This window comes from Anarhichas minor, unplaced genomic scaffold (genome assembly GCF_050575085.1).
Source record: "Anarhichas minor isolate MPS153535 unplaced genomic scaffold, ASM5057508v1 ptg000047l, whole genome shotgun sequence".
In the NCBI taxonomy this organism is placed as follows: Eukaryota; Metazoa; Chordata; class Actinopteri; order Perciformes; family Anarhichadidae; genus Anarhichas; species Anarhichas minor.
The window spans coordinates 350,741-367,431 of NW_027466493.1; the positions used below are offsets into that span (position 1 = coordinate 350,741).

Genomic DNA, 16,691 nt, shown 5'->3' on the forward strand with positions numbered 1-16,691 from the left:
AGCGACAGTTAGGTTCAGGCAACTAAAGCGACAGTTAGGTTCAGGCAACTAAAGCGACAGTTAGTTAGTTTATTGTGAAACTCTTGACACTGAAACAGGAAGCTCTTCCTGTTTGAATCTCAGCTTCCTGTTTCTTTGACCAATGACTGATGATTTCTTCTCTTCTGATTCAGCTGTTGCTCAGAGGATCTTTGTCTCTCTCCGTTGAACCGCTGAACAGAGTTTTGTTCTCCATGTTCTAAACTAAAGAACGTCTATTAGTGAAGACACTTTCTACAAAATAAAAGATTAACTCTTATTCTGTAAACAGGAACACAGACTGATAGAAAACATTCAAACTGTTTCTCTCTTCTCGTCTCTTCTTCAGAGAGCAACATGCTGCCATGAAGAGGACGACTGACAAACAACTGAAGAGATACAGAGCTGCATTCTGGGAAAAAAGGAGCCGACACGCACTGAAACACCAGACCTGAGGTGTGTGTGTGTGTGTGTGTGTGTGTGTGTGTGTGTGTGTGTGTGTGTGTGTGTGTGTGTGTGCGCGTGTGTGTGTGTGTGCGTGTGTGTGTGTGTGTGTGTGTGTGTGTGTGTGTGTGTGTGTGTGCGTGTGTGTGTGCGTGTGTGTGTGTGTGAATTCACAAGAACAAGTTGTTAGTTATGTTAAAAAATAAAGTTGTTAATTTTCTAGAAAAAGTCGTATTATCTCTGCTGTCTCGCTGTAGTAACAACTACTTTATTCTACTCATCTTTTACAAATATTTAAACTCTATTGTAAAATTACAACTTCATTTTTGAAATAACTATTTTGTAAAATTAGGACTTTATTTTGAAATATGAGATTTTCAGATTAAATTACAGTTTTGTCTTGAATTATGAGATTTTCAGATTAAATTACAGCTTTGTCTTGAATTATGACATTTTTCTGTTTATTTTCAACTTTATTCTTGAATATTACAGTTTGTTTGTAAAATGTAAGCTTTAAATATAAATATGTAAACAGGAAAACTTTATTTTGTAAAATTGTAACTGTTGAAAAACATAATTGCAACTTCCTCTTCAAATATTCTGAATTTATTTTGTTTATATTATATATATTTATACAGTGGTCTGTATACTCTGTTCTTCACAAAGAATAAGCTCTTATTGTGACAAGTATAATGTGAGATGAGTGGTTTCTAGCTTTAACATTTCTCAATCAGAACACCATGATACATGAGTAATATCTTTTATTTGTGTCGTATTGATGCTTTAATTATTCTCCATCATGTCAAAGTGTCTCTGGACAGACTTTTGATAATATTATGAACATGACAAACAGATGATATGAAGTCTGATAGAAGATAAACAACAATCTACGACCTGGACTTAATGTTTTATTTGAGCACAAGGATAGATAGTATTAAACAACTCTAACTCCCAGGAGGCTTAGCGGTGGAGTCAAAGCCTGATGGGAGTTGTAGTTCTGTATCCTGCATCATGTCAGACTGGATGCATGAAAGTAAACGTTTACTGAACTTCCTGAAAACACCTAAAGAGTGAAATCATCTAGAACTGGAATTAAGATTTAAATGAAGTAAAACAACTTTATTAGGATCATAAACACAGACGGGATCACACGGTAGACACAGATATGACCAGTTTCATCTAGAACCCAACCAGTGGGTTCTAGATAGAACCCTTTTGTATCCCACGAGTTTCATCTGGAACCCACAGAGGGGGTTCTACTGAGAAGCCGTTCTAGCAGGAAAAATACTGAATATTTGACTAAACAGAATATGATCAGCTGACGACGTTTGGTTGGTCATCGCAGCTGTGAGCGGTTCTCTGCTCGTGGAACAGAGCTCTTGGTTTCTTTTAGTCCGTCTGTAAAATAGCTTTTTGTGAGATGTTCAGAGCTCCAGCCTTTTAAAATGTTTAGCATCGTATATGTTTGTATGTTGATTGTTTTATTGCCGGATATTTATTATTGTTAAAGATTTTTAAATTACTTAAGCACATTAAAAACAACCACTGAATGCCTAAATGTATACTTGTGTTCATTTTCCGACGTACCTACATCCTGTACAACATGTTTAAAGGGTACTAAAGTACTAATACCACACTGTAAAAATACTCTGTTACCGTAAATGTACTAATACCACACTGTAAAAATACTCTGTTACCGTAAATGTACTAATTTAACACTGTACAAATACTATGTTACCGTAAATGTACTAATACCACACTGTAAAAATACTATTATTACCGTAAATGTACTAATACCACACTGTAAAAATACTCTGTTACCGTAAATGTACTAATACCACACTGTAAAAATACTCTGTTACCGTAAATGTACTAATTTAACACTGTAAAAACACTCTGTTACCGTAAATGTACTAATACCACACTGTAAAAATACTCTGTTACCGTAAATGTACTAATACCACACTGTAAAAATACTATGTTACCGTAAATGTACTAATACCACACTGTAAAAATACTCTGTTACTGTAAATGTACTAATTTAACACTGTAAAAATACCCTGTTACAATAAAAATGATCATACCACACAGCAAAAATACTCTGACATTTAAAGTAGTAATACCACACTTTAAAAATACTGAGACATTAAACATGCAACATATTTGCATAATGTGATCCAAACGGCTGCTCTTCAGCTCATTGGGTGGTCATGTAGCGCCCTCTAGTGGACACGGTGATACCGGGACATCAACCGGATCGGGACTCGGTGGTGAGACTGGTTTCCACGTCACAGCTGGTTCAGGATCCACTTTGCATGAAGACAGGAAGACACGCGCAGCTCCTCCTCTCCAGTGTGTCCTCCTCACGTGAAGGTGTATGGCGGTACATACACCTTCACGTGACCAGTGAGTGGACCTGAGGTGAGTGGAGCAGGTGAGGACCCAGCAGAGGAACGAGGACGTGTTCGATCATCACTGAGTGTCTTTACCTCTGAGGACCGTCTGAGGAGCTACAGGAGGGTGTGTGTTTGTGATGTCATAGTGAGGCTGTATGAGGTACTTCTACATCCTCGGTGTATTACTACAGTAGGTGTACTGCTGTGGAGGTATTTGAATGTGAGTTGTATTTAGAGTATTATCACCTCTGAACTGAAGCTGTGATCTCTACAAACACACCAGACTCCACCACTAAAACACGGATTTATCTTTATTTATCTAAACAACCATCGATACTTGAAACAATATAGATTCATTGTTTATGTGTCTATAATAGTGTTGCGAGGCTGTACAGTAAGAGCTGGTAGTAGAGGGGTCAGGCTGTCACATCCCTCTCTCTGGCCAATCACGGGACGCACTGTACACCTGCGTGCGTGCCTGTGATTGGGAGAGAGGGGGGGGGTCACCTGTTCCGGGAACAACGAAGAAGAGAGTTGATGAAACGCTGTACGAAGACCACTGATGTTCGCTGGAGTTGCTCGACACTATTGTTGACGGTTTGTGTTAATAAACCTGTTGCAAGGACGTCACTCTGTCTCCGACTCGTAAGTGGAACATTATTAATACGTTTGGCTGCAGCCTCCGTCCGCATGCACCTCGCGGGAGCGCGCACAGCGGAAAGCGAAACTTAAAAGCAGACATTGAGCAGGTACGCTTTAAAAACGACATCATGTCCTCTGTGAGGTTAATTTATGAACATTTAGAGTATTACATGTTTGATCAGACATGGAACACTCTCCTCGTTAGAAGCCGGTAACTCTCGGCAGGTCATCAGGTGTCCCTCTGCTGAATGACGTCACTGCGGTCAGGTGAGCCGTCATCATCCGCGGAACGTCGGTCACGTCAGTCGTAATGCTCGTCTATTGGTGGTGCTACGGTACGGGTGCTTGGAGAGCCCAAAAAGCCCGGAAATAGAGCTATACTTGATCAATAATTTGCCCAAGTTGATATAACAAGTCAAAGACATTATTTTGTATATTATATGAAATCCAATGATAATAAAATCTGAAGTTACACTGCTGTACTAGCTTTAATTGAGATAATAGTAATAATAATTAATAATAATCTTTGATCTGTAATAGAAACATGTCCTTCATTGGTTAGCTAGGATTGGAGTTCTGTTCATGATGACCTCATACATGTCCATGTCAAATGTAATGTAATTTTACTGTACAGTGTTTGAGAAAATGAAAGGGAAAGTTAGCTCAAATGGCATTCATATTCATAATTTCCCCATATTTGGCAGGTTATAAAAACAAATCCATAAGAGGTTATATTAACCTTTCACTGGATTGTTGTTCACGAGGATCCCTACTATGTCCATGTCTACTTTCATGAGATTCTGGGAAGGGAAAGTCAGCCTAAAATGACATTTTGATATTCAGAATTTCCCCATCTTTGACAGGTTATAAAAGTAAATCATTTTGTAGGCTGTGCTTGCTCCCGTGAGGTGTACGCAACAACCGGAGGTGTGCAGACCTCCATGTACTGTAGGTAATAGTCTGTGGTAATAATACACTGACTGTGGAGAAGTACTTCATACAAACACACTTCCAAACATCACAACTAATTTCTAAATGAAAGGAGCTTTAAGGATGAACCTATAACTGTGAGTGTTTACTAGTATAGTGTCAGACAGGTTGGATCTAGTAGTTAGAAGTAAAGTAATAAATAACCAGACACATTCTATTGGCTCTTAGTTCAGCCCAGTGTACTAGTTCAACTAAATGTATTCTTACAGCGTCAGATCCTCACAGAGGTTATCTTGAGACACTTTCTCAACAATGAGGACAATAAGATCCATCGTCATGAGAACAACAAGGACCCAATAACTTTAAGATCAAATCCTGAATCTGATGCAGACTTTTGTTAAGAACAAATTAAAGAACAAACTGAGGAGGACATTGGTGAATGAGCTCTTTGTTCTTAAAACTATGACAAAAACACCTTATCTCTGTTCAACATATAATATATTATTAATGACACTAATAGTATATGTAACCCTCATACAACGGCAACACGTGTCAATTTACGCTCAATACATGAAAACAGTCTTTTCAAAATAAACCTCCATCTTCACAGGAAACTACTTAGTTAGGTTTAGACAACTAAACTACTTAGTTAGGTTGAGACAACAACACTACTTAGTTAGATTTACTAAAAGATGTTGGTTTGGGTTAAAATAATTACAGAACTACTTGGAAGTTATGTGACAGATAAGTAAACTTATCTTCTGGTTTCACTCGGAACACAAATAGCGGTTTCTTGGTTGAAACATTGTGTGTTTTGATCCGACCTCCATCCTACATGACCTACATCACTCTTTATACTGTCTGCTTCACCATTATTTTGATTATGAATTGATTTTCATCTGATACATACAAATTACAGTGCATTACTTTTTGCAGGTGAAGCTACTAACCGTGTTTGATAACAGCCTTGGTTCTGATTCACACACTTCTGTCCACAAAGACGACGCTAATTGCATCAGAAGTGCATAGAAAGAAGTCGAATAATTCTACTTTATAACTCAATCTTTAAAAAAATGCCGTTTTTGTTTTCAAATCCAGAGTAGTATTTGTTCTCGAAGGTTAATATTTATTTCGGTGTCTTCTAAAAGGACTGATGGAGAAAGATGAAGAGGTCCTCCTCAACACTTTGGAGCATCTAAAAGCGGAGGAATTAAAAACGTTCCAGCGGTACTTGCAGCCGCAGTGGATCCCAGAAGGCCTCCTAGCAATCCCAGTCTGTCGACTGGAGAATGCAGACAGGATGGACACGGTGGATCAGATGGTGAAGACCTACTGCACAAACATCATTAAGGTGGCAATAATGGTTTTGGAAAAGATGCGAAGGAATGATCTGGTGGAGAAATTATCAAACACTAGATCAGAATCTACAGGTAAGTTGTTAAAAAAGAGGGACAAAAACATGAGATGCATATCACAAAGATACAACCGAAGTAAAGATAATTAATGTGCCTCATAAATCCTCCGTATATCCTTATATTCCTCAGAAAATCCAAAGGGATCCAACGGAAATATTATACCAGTAAATTAAAGCACTATCTCATTTGTATCATCTCTTTTTTTTATTCATTCAGAGATTGCCAACTGTCAACAGCAACTCAAATCCAACCTGAAGAAGAAGTTTAAGTACTTATTCGAGACAGTCGCAAAAGCAGGAAAGGTGAAACTTCTGAACCAGATCTACACAGAGATCTACATCACAGAAGGAGGGACCGGAGAGGTCAACATGGAACATGAGGTCAGACAGATTGAAACAGCATCCAGGAAACCAGCAACACTGGAAACAACCATCAGACAAGAAGACCTCTTTAAAGCCTCACCTGGAGGAGAGGAACCAATCAGAACAGTGATGACAAAGGGAGTGGCTGGCATTGGGAAAACAGTCTTAACACAGAAGTTCACTCTGGACTGGGCTGAAGACAAAGACCACCAAGACATACAGTTCACATTTCCATTCACTTTCAGAGAGCTGAATGTGCTGAAAGAGAAACAGTTCAGCTTGGTGGAACTTGTTCATCACTTCTTCAGTGAAACCAAAGAAGCAGGAATCTGCAGGTTTGAAGAGTTCCTGGTTCTGTTCATCTTTGACGGTCTGGATGAGTGTCGACTTCCTCTGGACTTCCACCACAATGAGATCCTGACTGATGTTACAGAGTCCACCTCAGTGGATGTGCTGCTGACAAACCTCTTCAGGGGGAAACTGCTTCCCTCTGCTCGCCTCTGGATAACCACACGACCTGCAGCAGCCAATCAGATCCCTCCTGAGTGTGTTGGTATGGTGACAGAGGTCAGAGGGTTCACTGACCCACAGAAGGAGGAGTACTTCAGGAAGAGATTCAGAGATGAGGAGCAGGCCAGCAGGATCATCTCCCACATCAAGACCTCACGAAGCCTCCACATCATGTGCCACATCCCAGTCTTCTGTTGGATCACTGCTGGAGTTCTGGAGGATGTGTTGAAGACCAGAGAGGGAGGAGAGCTGCCCAAGACCCTGACTGAGATGTACATCCACTTCCTGGTGGTTCAGTCCAAACTGAAGAAGGTCAAGTATGATGGAGGAGCTGCGACGGATCGACACTGGAGTCCAGAGAGCAGGAAGATGACTGAGTCTCTGGGAAAACTGGCTTTTGATCAGCTGCAGAAAGGCAACCTGATCTTCTATGAATCCGACCTGACAGAGTGTGGCATCGATATCAGAGCAGCCTCAAAGTACTCAGGAGTGTTCACAGAGGTCTTTAGAGAGGAGAGAGGACTGTACCAGGTGTTCTGGGTGTTCTGCTTCGTCCATCTGAGTGTTCAGGAGTTTCTGGCTGCTCTTCATGTCCATCTGACCTTCATCAACTCTGGAGTCAATCTGGTGGCAGACACATCGTGGACCGGACTTTTGACCTTATTGTGGTCTAAAGTCTTCAGAAACAAACCTGAACTAACACATATCTACCAGAGTGCTGTGGACAAGGCCTTACAGAGTCCAAATGGACACCTGGACTTGTTCCTCCGCTTCCTCCTGGGTCTTTCACTGGAAACCAATCAGACTCTCCTACGAGGTCTGCTGACACAGACAGGAAGTAGCTCACAGACCAATCAGGAAACAGTCCAGTACATCAAGAAGAAGATCAGTGACGATGTGTCTCCAGAGAAAAGCATCAATCTGTTCCACTGTCTGAATGAACTGAATGATGGTTCTCTAGTGGAGGAGATCCAACAGTCCCTGAGTTCAGGACGTCTCTCCACAGATGAACTGTCTCCTGCTCAGTGGTCAGCTCTGGTCTTCATCTTACTGTCATCAGGAAAAGATCTGGACGTGTTTGACCTGAAGAAATACTCTGCTTCAGAGGAGGCTCTTCTGAGGCTGCTGCCAGTGGTCAAAGCCTCCAACAAAGCTCTGTAGGTGGAAGAATCACTGGATATATTAATTAATTCAGGCATTTTGTTTGTGTTAATCTCTAATTCTTCTCAGGTTGAGTGGCTGTAACCTGTCTGAGAGAAGCTGTGAAGCTCTGTCCTCAGTCCTCAGCTCCCAGTCCTCTAGTCTGAGAGAGCTGGACCTGAGTGACAACAACCTGCAGGACTCAGGAGTGAAGCTGCTCTCTGCTGGACTCGAGAGTCCACATTGTACACTGGAAACTCTCAGGTCAGTATTCAGACCTTTTTCTAAACAGATTATAACACTGTTTAACATGGTAATATATCCACAATGTTTAAGCTTTCTCTGTTTACATGATTGTGTTACTAGTTGCAGACCTAGGGTACGTCAGGATCTATAGCCAGACTAGATCAATGTCTAAACAGGTGCTCTTCCCTTTCCTGTTGCAGAGAGGGAGTGAGAAGCAGTTGTTGGTCATTCTGGTAGCTTCAGGTTGCCGCGTGGTGTCATGGTATGCAGAAATGAGTCAGTTGGTTAGTTAGAGAGTTGCCCACTCTTGGCTAGGTTGTCCAGGTGGCAACCTTCCAAAGGCTAATGGTGAAAGTCTTGAACGGCCTGCAGGGAGACATCTGTCGATCTAGATGACATAATTGTTTAATCGTCATCTGTATCAGTATTTTGAGTGTCTTTGGATTGTCAATGATTGTTAATCGGACAATCAACCTCAAGAAATCTAGATTCTGCATGCAGGAAAGTTGATTTATTAAGAGCCTGCAGACAGTTGATTTTTATAAACTAACTAATAAAAGTGTTAAGCAGATGATCAGTATGTTATTGACTTGTATGTGACTGAAACTATATCTCCAGTCTTTCAGGTTGTCAGGTCACAGGTGAAGGCTGTGCTTCTCTGGCCTCAGCTCTGAGGGGCAACCCCTCCCATCTGAAAGAGCTGGACCTGAGCTACAATCATCCAGGAGACACAGGAACGAAACTCCTGTCTGCTGGACTGGACGATCCACACTGGAGACTGGAGACCCTCAGGTATGAGCAGACAAAAGTCAACGCTTCAGCAGAGTTAAGAGTCGACCATACTCAGAACTCTGAATATGAGTCATAAGGTGCATAATCCTCTATCTAAACCTGGTAGTTTGCACCTCTTAATAAACTGAATACAATTTGGGTGCCTTTCCCAGTCCCACACAAAGTCACTTTACTAATACCAGTGTGCGAAATACTCGGTGGCAATCGGGAGGGGGGGGGTCCAGACTCAGAACGTAATATACAAGATTTGCACTATTATACACACTTTGCACTCGCATCACGAAGGCTGATATCATTAAAAAATAAGGCCACTCACACAACGCAACAACACAATAACTATGTCCTGCAACAGAACAATAACAATCCAGGTTCTGGATTAAAGATACTGGATCAAAATTTGTCCAAAGGGGGTCGGTTTAGGTCCACATACAGACGTGAAGACCGACTCGCTTTGCAACCAGTTGCGTCTCTGGCAGGTCGTTTCATTTATGGTTGAAAATCGTCTCTCGCACTAACTGATGGGCATTAGCAAGCTTTTAAAAGACATTTTAGTGACAATTGCAAGTAACAAATAATTGTCTTATGGTTTAAAAAAAACAGAAAATGTTGCTGTTGAGGCTTTCAGGAGGTCTGAAGTGTCAATTCCGCACGTTGCTGCCAACACAATAACTCACTTCCTGCTCAGTACAGTTATTAAATGTCTCTGTTTTTAAAGTATGAAATAAGACGATAGATGTCTCTGTTTGTTCCTCCAGTATGGACCATGGTGGAGAGCACAGACTGAACCCTGGCATGAGGAAGTGTAAGTGTGGAGTCAGTTTGCCGGTGATTTTCTTAAAAGAGACAGTCAGTAGTTCTGATATTTATATATTTTAAATGATATATCAACAAGTAAAACCATAGAGCCTTCAGTTGTCTTCTTCTCTCCATCAGACTCCTGTGAACTCACACTGAACCCAAGCACAGCAAACAAAAAACTCAAACTGTCTGACCGCAACAGGAAGGTGACATTGGTGAGAAAGGAGCAGAAATACCCCGTTCAGCCAGACAGATTTGACTGCTGGGACCAGCTGCTGTGCCGTAACGGTCTGACTGGTCGCTGTTACTGGGAGGTGGAGTGGGAAGGAGTGGTTCATGTGGCAGTGAGTTACAGAGGAATCAGAAGGAAAGGAGACGGATATGACTCTAGGTTTGGAGGGAACGATCAGACGTGGATTCTCTACTGCTCTGACAGCGGTTACTCAGCCTGGCACGATAACAAAAAAACAGACCTCCCTTCCTCCTCCTCTTCCTCCTCCTCTTCCTCTTCCTCCTCCTCTAACAGAGTAGCAGTGTACGTGGACCCTCCTGCTGGCACTCTGTCCTTCTTCCGCGTCTCTTCGGACGAGCGGATCCACCTCCACACCTTCAACACCACATTCACCGAGCTCCTCTATCCTGGGTTTGGGTTCTTGAGGCTCGGTTCCTCGGTGTCTCTGTGTCGTCCATATTAGGGAGAGTCTCAAACTCAAACTGCTGACTGAAGGCAGACAGTCCGCTCTGTACACCGTCACTGACGACGCTGACATGCACCAAATATTCACGTTTTTGCTCATACCTTCAAACACCAGTGCAAACAGTGAACATGAAGTGACCATATCTGGACTGAGGAGATTCTTACACTGTGTGTGAACTAGAAGAAGAAACAATCATTTGTTTTTAACTGTATGTTTACTAGAATATTTTTGGGTGGATGTTCAACATTATATAAGAAGAAAAACTGGTAACGAGAAGGAAAAAGATATGATGTTCTTTGTACCGTTATTTTTTTAGGAAAATTCCACATTCACAAGAAGAGATGGGCTCCAAACCAGACTTTGAACATTTTTTATCAAGAACTGAGACAATATGGCACCACGATAAGAAGACAGTAACAAATTTAATTTAATTTAATTTAATTTGATTTGATTTGATTTGATTTGATTTGATTTGATTTTATGTTATTTTATTTTATTTTATTTTATTTTATTTTATTTTATTTTATTTACTGCTGGTCTGAGGTTTGTTTGTACAAATTGTTAAATTCACTTTTTTCTTTCAGAAAAAAAAAAACACCTGGTAACTTCTCTAACCTTTCTTTGCTGTACATCCGGGTCACAAACTCATCTATTTCCGGTGTTAGACATAAACAAACCGCACACGTGCGTCGTGTCAGCTGTGGATCGTTAACGGTCTGCCCCCCGGTTGTCATGGTGAAGTGCGTGGTCTCCACGTGTCCAAACCGCACGCTGACGGTTAACCGACTTAACTTCAACCGACCACAGAAGAAGAGGTTCTTCAACTTCCCCAGAGACCCGAGCCGGGTCAAGGTACAGACGGACGAACGAGGCTAACCCGGGTTTAGGACGCCGTTACCCGGATGTCTCTGTCTCTTTCCACCGGCTAACGATGCTAATGTGTTAGCCTAGCATCGCGGATGGATCCCGTAGAAAAGTTCAGTGGTGCGGCTGAACTTTAAAGGAGGTTTTGCGGTTAATGACAAACAAATCTTTAATGTTTTAAATATTAAATATTTATATATATATATTTGTATTTTTATAAATATAAATATTTATTACTGTTAAACCACAACTGTGTTCAATAAACACATTCAGGTTGTAGTTCTTCTTTTTGGCTAATTATATTTATTTATTTTTATATTAAATTTTTTTATATTTATTTATGACGTCATTGCAGGTTTGAACTAAGTCACAAGGAAATGTGATGTTTTTTCAGTTTACTGAATACATTTTGACAAAAACAAGACCTCTGATGACGCCACCTTTGACTCTGAACTATTTTTTTAGGCTGAAATGTTCGTTTATGAACCGGAATGATCAACAAACAGCCTGAAAATGAGAATAATAACTGCTGGTCAGCATCGAGGTGTGTTTAGCGGTGACCTTCATCATCGATTAGTCTTCCTGATGAACTGATCGGTGGCTTTGTTCAGGTGTGGCTGGCAGCGCTGAGGGAGGCGGAGCTTCAGGACTCCAACGAGCAGCACTTCATCTGTGAGGACCACTTCCTGCCGGAGGACCTCACCGCCAACGGGGTCACCGGGGGCGCCATTCCCATCATGCCCCCTGACCTGGACCCTGGGGGGCCCTGGGGGGCCGAGTCCTCCGAGGAAGAGGAGCAGTGGGTCATCGGAGACTGTGAAGAGGAAGAAGAGGAGGAGGAGGAGGAGGAGGAAAGTGGAGATGATGCTCCTCCTTCACCAGATCAACCACAGCAGGTCTGGAGACTCTTTTTCTGCCCTAAAATATAGGTTACATTTTATTTCCAATCTTGAAATCTGTTTCTGATTTCCAGAATCCAGGTGGAGGTCTGGAGAATCCAGGTGGAGGTCTGGAGAACCCTCTAGAGGCCGAGAGGACCAGGAAACAATGGAACCAGTCTCAGGGATACAGCAGACGGGGTGAGTGCTGTTGTTTAGTTTCACATAACTCCGTGGAATGTGAACACACAGAAGTGAAACACACGTTTCTAAATTCAGCGTTACTTCCTCTTCCTGATGAGGTCGTTACAGCTGATGTCCGTCCACAATAAATGTCCATGAAGACACTTAGGAATCAGAGAAAGAAGACGTTGCAGAACTCCCCTAAGAGTTTCCTTCAGCATCTAATACATTACAAATGTTCAGAAACTTTATCTTTGTCTACGAAACGCTTCATCCAGAAAATGGTGAAAGTGAAGCGTCACAAAGTCCTGAAACCAGCTGATTGTTTTGCTCGACAGTCCAAAGAAGAATGAACCAGCCGATCTGAATCGTAACCTGTTGATACAGAAGAACTTCCTGTTCTTAAAACATGGAGGTGTTTATATATCTTCAGGTGCAGGCGGGTCTCTGGGGCTGCTGACTCTGCGTTTCCTGGAGCTGCTGCTGGCGGCTCCGGACGGCGCTCTGGACCTCAGGGACGTCGCCGAGATCCTGCAGACCAGCAAATGGCGAGTCTACGACATCACGCACGTCCTCAACGGGTTCGACTTCATCCAGAAGGAGTCCACCAACTGGGTCAAGTGGATGTGAGTGTAAAGGAGACGCCGTCCTGTTTTCCACGTCTTAAAATCAGCTCTCAGCTGAATTAAATGTACAGAATAAGATTACTCAAGCATAGAAATACAGGAAGAATCTCCTTAACAAGACATTAAAGCTCTCCGTCTGTTCTCAGAGGAAAGATTCCGATCTCCTGCTTTCTGAGGAGGAACCTGCAGACGTTCCAGAGAGAGCTGGAGAACCTGAAGCAGGTGGAGGACCGGCTGGACGGCCTCATCAAGATCTGCTCCCAGCAGCTGTTTGACCTGACGGATGACGTGGAGAACGCTGCATATCCTTTACCGGCAGAGACACGTAGAGACAGGTAGACGTAGAGACGTGTAGACGTAGAAGCACATAGACGTAGAAGCACGTAGACGTATAGACGCGTTGATGTCGAAGCGCGTTGACGTACGTCGAGACGCGTTGATGTACGTCGAAGCTCGTTGACGTACGTCGAGATGCGTTGACGTACGTCGAGGCGCGTGGACGTAGAAACGCGTTGACATACAGACACGTAGAAACGCGTTGACGTACCTAGAAACAAGGAGGTATTTTCTTTAACGGCGCTTCACGTCAGCCTATGTGACCCACGAGGACATCAGACGGCTCAGATCCGTCCAGCAGCAGACCGTCATCATCATCCAAGCTCCAGAGGAAACCAAGCTGGAGGTTCCTGCTCCACAAGAGGTAGAGAGAGACAGAGAGACAGACAGATTAATTCAATTAATTGACAAAACATTGAGTAGATTCATCAATAAAGACATTAGTCATTGTTAGTTGCAGCTCTGATTTAAAGATCTAACTTCCTTTCTATATAACGATGCAATCATAATGTGGACAACATTAACCTGTCTGTCTGTCTCTCTGTGTGTCTGTCTGTCTCTCTGTGTGTCTGTCTGTCTCTCTGTGTGTCTGTCTGTCTGTGTTGATGCAGGAGAGCATCCAGGTCCATCTGAAGGGGGGGAGGGGTCCCATCGTGGTGCTGACCTGTGAGATGGGGTCAGGAGACCCCGGCTTCTTTCAGACACTGGAGGAGAGCCGGGTCAGGACGACTACGCTGCTCACAGGTAACCCGTTAGAGGACCAGGTCTACCAGTAGAGATCCAGACCAGCAGGAGAATCTAGTTCTTCTGCATCCCAGTTTAGATCTTTGTGTTGTGGACACATGAAGTAATTAAACACTCGTCTTAAAATTAATTATAACTCCGGTTTTAGGAAGAACGTTTAAGCCCTCGGTGAGGAAGAGCTTCTGATTCACAACATTCCTGTTGTAATCATAAGAAATGCATTGTGGGAAACAGTATTGCACTAGCAAGAGATCTGCAAGGTACCATAATAAATACTCATTTCTGAAGGTAAAATGTACTTCATGTCTGTTTCCTTGCTTCTCAAATTCTGTTTGTTTGTTTGTTGTAACAGTTTCATACAGATCAGAAAACACATCTAACCTGCAGCAGTTTAACCACATTTAGTCTAGAGATCACGTTTAGTCTAGAGATCACATTTAGTCTAGAGATCACGTTTAGTCTAGAGATCACATTTAGTCTAGAGATCACGTTTAATCTAGAGATCACGTTTAGTCTAGAGATCACGTTTAGTCTAGAGATCACGTTTAATCTAGAGATCACATTTAGTCTAGAGATCACATTTAGTCTAGAGATCACATTTAATCTAGAGATCACGTTTAGTCTAGAGATCACGTTTAGTCTAGAGATCACGTTTAGTCTAGAGATCACGTTTAGTCTAGAGATCACATTTAATCTAGAGATCACGTTTAGTCTAGAGATCACGTTTAATCTAGAGATCACATTTAGTCGAGAGATCACGTTTAATCGAGAGATCACGTTTAATCTAGAGATCACGTTTAGTCTAGAGATCACGTTTAATCTAGAGATCACGTTTAGTCTAGAGATCACGTTTAGTCTAGAGATCACGTTTAATCTAGAGATCACGTTTAATCTAGAGATCACGTTTAATCTAGAGATCACGTTTAATCTAGAGATCACGTTTAGTCTAGAGATCACGTTTAGTCTAGAGATCACGTTTAGTCTAGAGATCACGTTTAGTCTAGAGATCACGTTTAGTCTAGAGATCACGTTTAATCTAGAGATCACGTTTAATCTAGAGATCACGTTTAGTCTAGAGATCACGTTTAGTCTAGAAATCACGTTTAGTCTAGAGATCACGTTTAATCTAGAGATCACGTTTAGTCTAGAGATCACGTTTAATCTAGAGATCACGTTTAATCTAGAGATCACGTTTAGTCTAGAGATCACGTTTAGTCTAGAGATCACGTTTAGTCTAGAGATCACGTTTAATCTAGAGATCACGTTTAGTCTAGAGATCACGTTTAGTCGAGAGATCACGTTTAGTCGAGAGATCACGTTTAGTCTAGAGATCACGTTTAGTCTAGAGATCACGTTTAATCTAGAGATCACGTTTAGTCTAGAGATCACGTTTAATCTAGAGATCACGTTTAGTCTAGAGATCACGTTTAATCTAGAGATCACGTTTAATCTAGAGATCACGTTTAGTCTAGAGATCACGTTTAGTCTAGAGATCACGTTTAATCTAGAGATCACGTTTAATCTAGAGATCACGTTTAATCTAGAGATCACGTTTAGTCTAGAGATCACGTTTAATCGAGAGATCACGTTTAGTCTAGAGATCACGTTTAGTCTAGAGATCACGTTTAGTCTAGAGATCACGTTTAGTCTAGAGATCACGTTTAGTCTAGAGATCACGTTTAGTCTAGAGATCACATTTAGTCTAGAGATCACATTTAGTCTGGTTCTTTATGAGCTGCACAGATGTGATGCTTCAGTGATGAACCACAGTCAGTAGTTCTTATTGTTGTCTTCTGTTTCAGGTCAGAGTGCGTAGTCCAACCAGCAGGAGGCGCTGCTGAGACGACGGCGTCATAGATCTGCAGGTACCAACCGGTCGAGAGTCAAACACACGACACACGGAGATTCTGACTGAATGTTAAATCAGATCTCCAACACCCGAATCATCTCTTTATTTAACTGTGACTGAGAAAAGACTTTTAAACGATGAAGGTGAGGATGTCGACAGGTTTATATTTTGGTGTGAGAGGTGATGAAGACGAGTCTTTATATTTCATATTCTATCATTTTGAATCACTTTGCTGTTTTTGTCTTTTCGTTGTGTTTTGGTGATAAAAAATGTTTTTGCTAATCAATAAAACAATAACTTGTATAAGAGCTGAAGGTTGCTGGTTTGAATCCCTGAAGCAGAAGAAAAGTGGTCAAAACGTCACAACACGGTGCAGTTTGATGTGGCATTAACAATAATAATAATAAAAGTGATCATTAATGGGTGAATGGTTTAGTCATAATCTGGCTGCTTTACTTTTTTTGTACATATACTTTCTTTTTTCCAGTATTTTGAAGTAGAGAAAATAATCATTCAAATTTTTTATTTCAAGTAAGGATCTAAAACAGATGTTGCACATGTAATTTAATGTTTTAGATTATGTTAGTTTTAATAATGTCTCCTATGTGTTCATTAAAATAGTGTTCATAGTGATATCAGGGGCAGCAGACAGGGGGCAGCAGAGAGCCGTACGTCTGTTCACCAGGACTCTGAGGACGTAGCAGCAGAAACGATTATTATTATGATTAATAATTATTTATTTACTTCAGTGTGTCTGAGTTTCTAGAGTCAGTCAAAGTACTAATACCACATTATATAAACACTTCATTACAAGTAAAAG

At 41.5% G+C, this 16,691-nt stretch overlaps 2 protein-coding genes and 1 pseudogene across 2 annotated transcripts; all 3 read left to right on the plus strand.

The window, feature by feature from the left end:
* The first annotated feature begins 5,583 nt into the window (after window positions 1-5,583).
* Window positions 5,584-10,388, plus strand: LOC142971540 (NLR family CARD domain-containing protein 3-like; annotated as a pseudogene).
* A 483-nt stretch (window positions 10,389-10,871) lies between these two features.
* LOC142971562 (uncharacterized) lies at window positions 10,872-13,281 on the plus strand. Its single transcript, XM_076112130.1, has 5 exons — window positions 10,872-11,243; window positions 11,867-12,151; window positions 12,229-12,334; window positions 12,750-12,942; window positions 13,089-13,281. Exons 1-5 carry the CDS (start codon window positions 10,872-10,874, stop codon window positions 13,279-13,281), a joined length of 1,149 nt encoding a protein of 382 aa, XP_075968245.1.
* Window positions 13,282-13,345: 64 nt separating this feature from the next.
* On the plus strand, window positions 13,346-16,179 carry LOC142971563 (transcription factor E2F6-like). Its single transcript, XM_076112131.1, has 4 exons — window positions 13,346-13,397; window positions 13,533-13,642; window positions 13,890-14,022; window positions 15,825-16,179. The coding sequence occupies exons 1-4, from the start codon at window positions 13,346-13,348 to the stop codon at window positions 15,836-15,838; spliced, it is 309 nt and encodes a 102-aa protein (XP_075968246.1). The 3' UTR covers window positions 15,839-16,179.
* Window positions 16,180-16,691: the final 512 nt, after the last annotated feature.

What these genes read in the sequence shown, in the direction of transcription:
- LOC142971562 (XM_076112130.1), top strand. Translation starts at nt 10,872, where the DNA reads ATGTTATTTTATTTTATTTTATTTTATTTTATTTTATTTTATTTTATT. An exon ending in GAGACCCGAGCCGGGTCAAG is followed by an intron (nt 11,244 to 11,866) that starts GTACAGACGGAC and finishes GGCTTTGTTCAG; the next exon opens with GTGTGGCTGGCAGCGCTGAG. An exon ending in TCAGGGATACAGCAGACGGG is followed by an intron (nt 12,335 to 12,749) that starts GTGAGTGCTGTT and finishes ATATATCTTCAG; the next exon opens with GTGCAGGCGGGTCTCTGGGG.
- LOC142971563 (XM_076112131.1), top strand. Translation starts at nt 13,346, where the DNA reads ATGTCGAAGCGCGTTGACGTACGTCGAGACGCGTTGATGTACGTCGAA. An exon ending in GTTGATGTACGTCGAAGCTC is followed by an intron (nt 13,398 to 13,532) that starts GTTGACGTACGT and finishes GCTTCACGTCAG; the next exon opens with CCTATGTGACCCACGAGGAC. An exon ending in AGGTTCCTGCTCCACAAGAG is followed by an intron (nt 13,643 to 13,889) that starts GTAGAGAGAGAC and finishes GTGTTGATGCAG; the next exon opens with GAGAGCATCCAGGTCCATCT.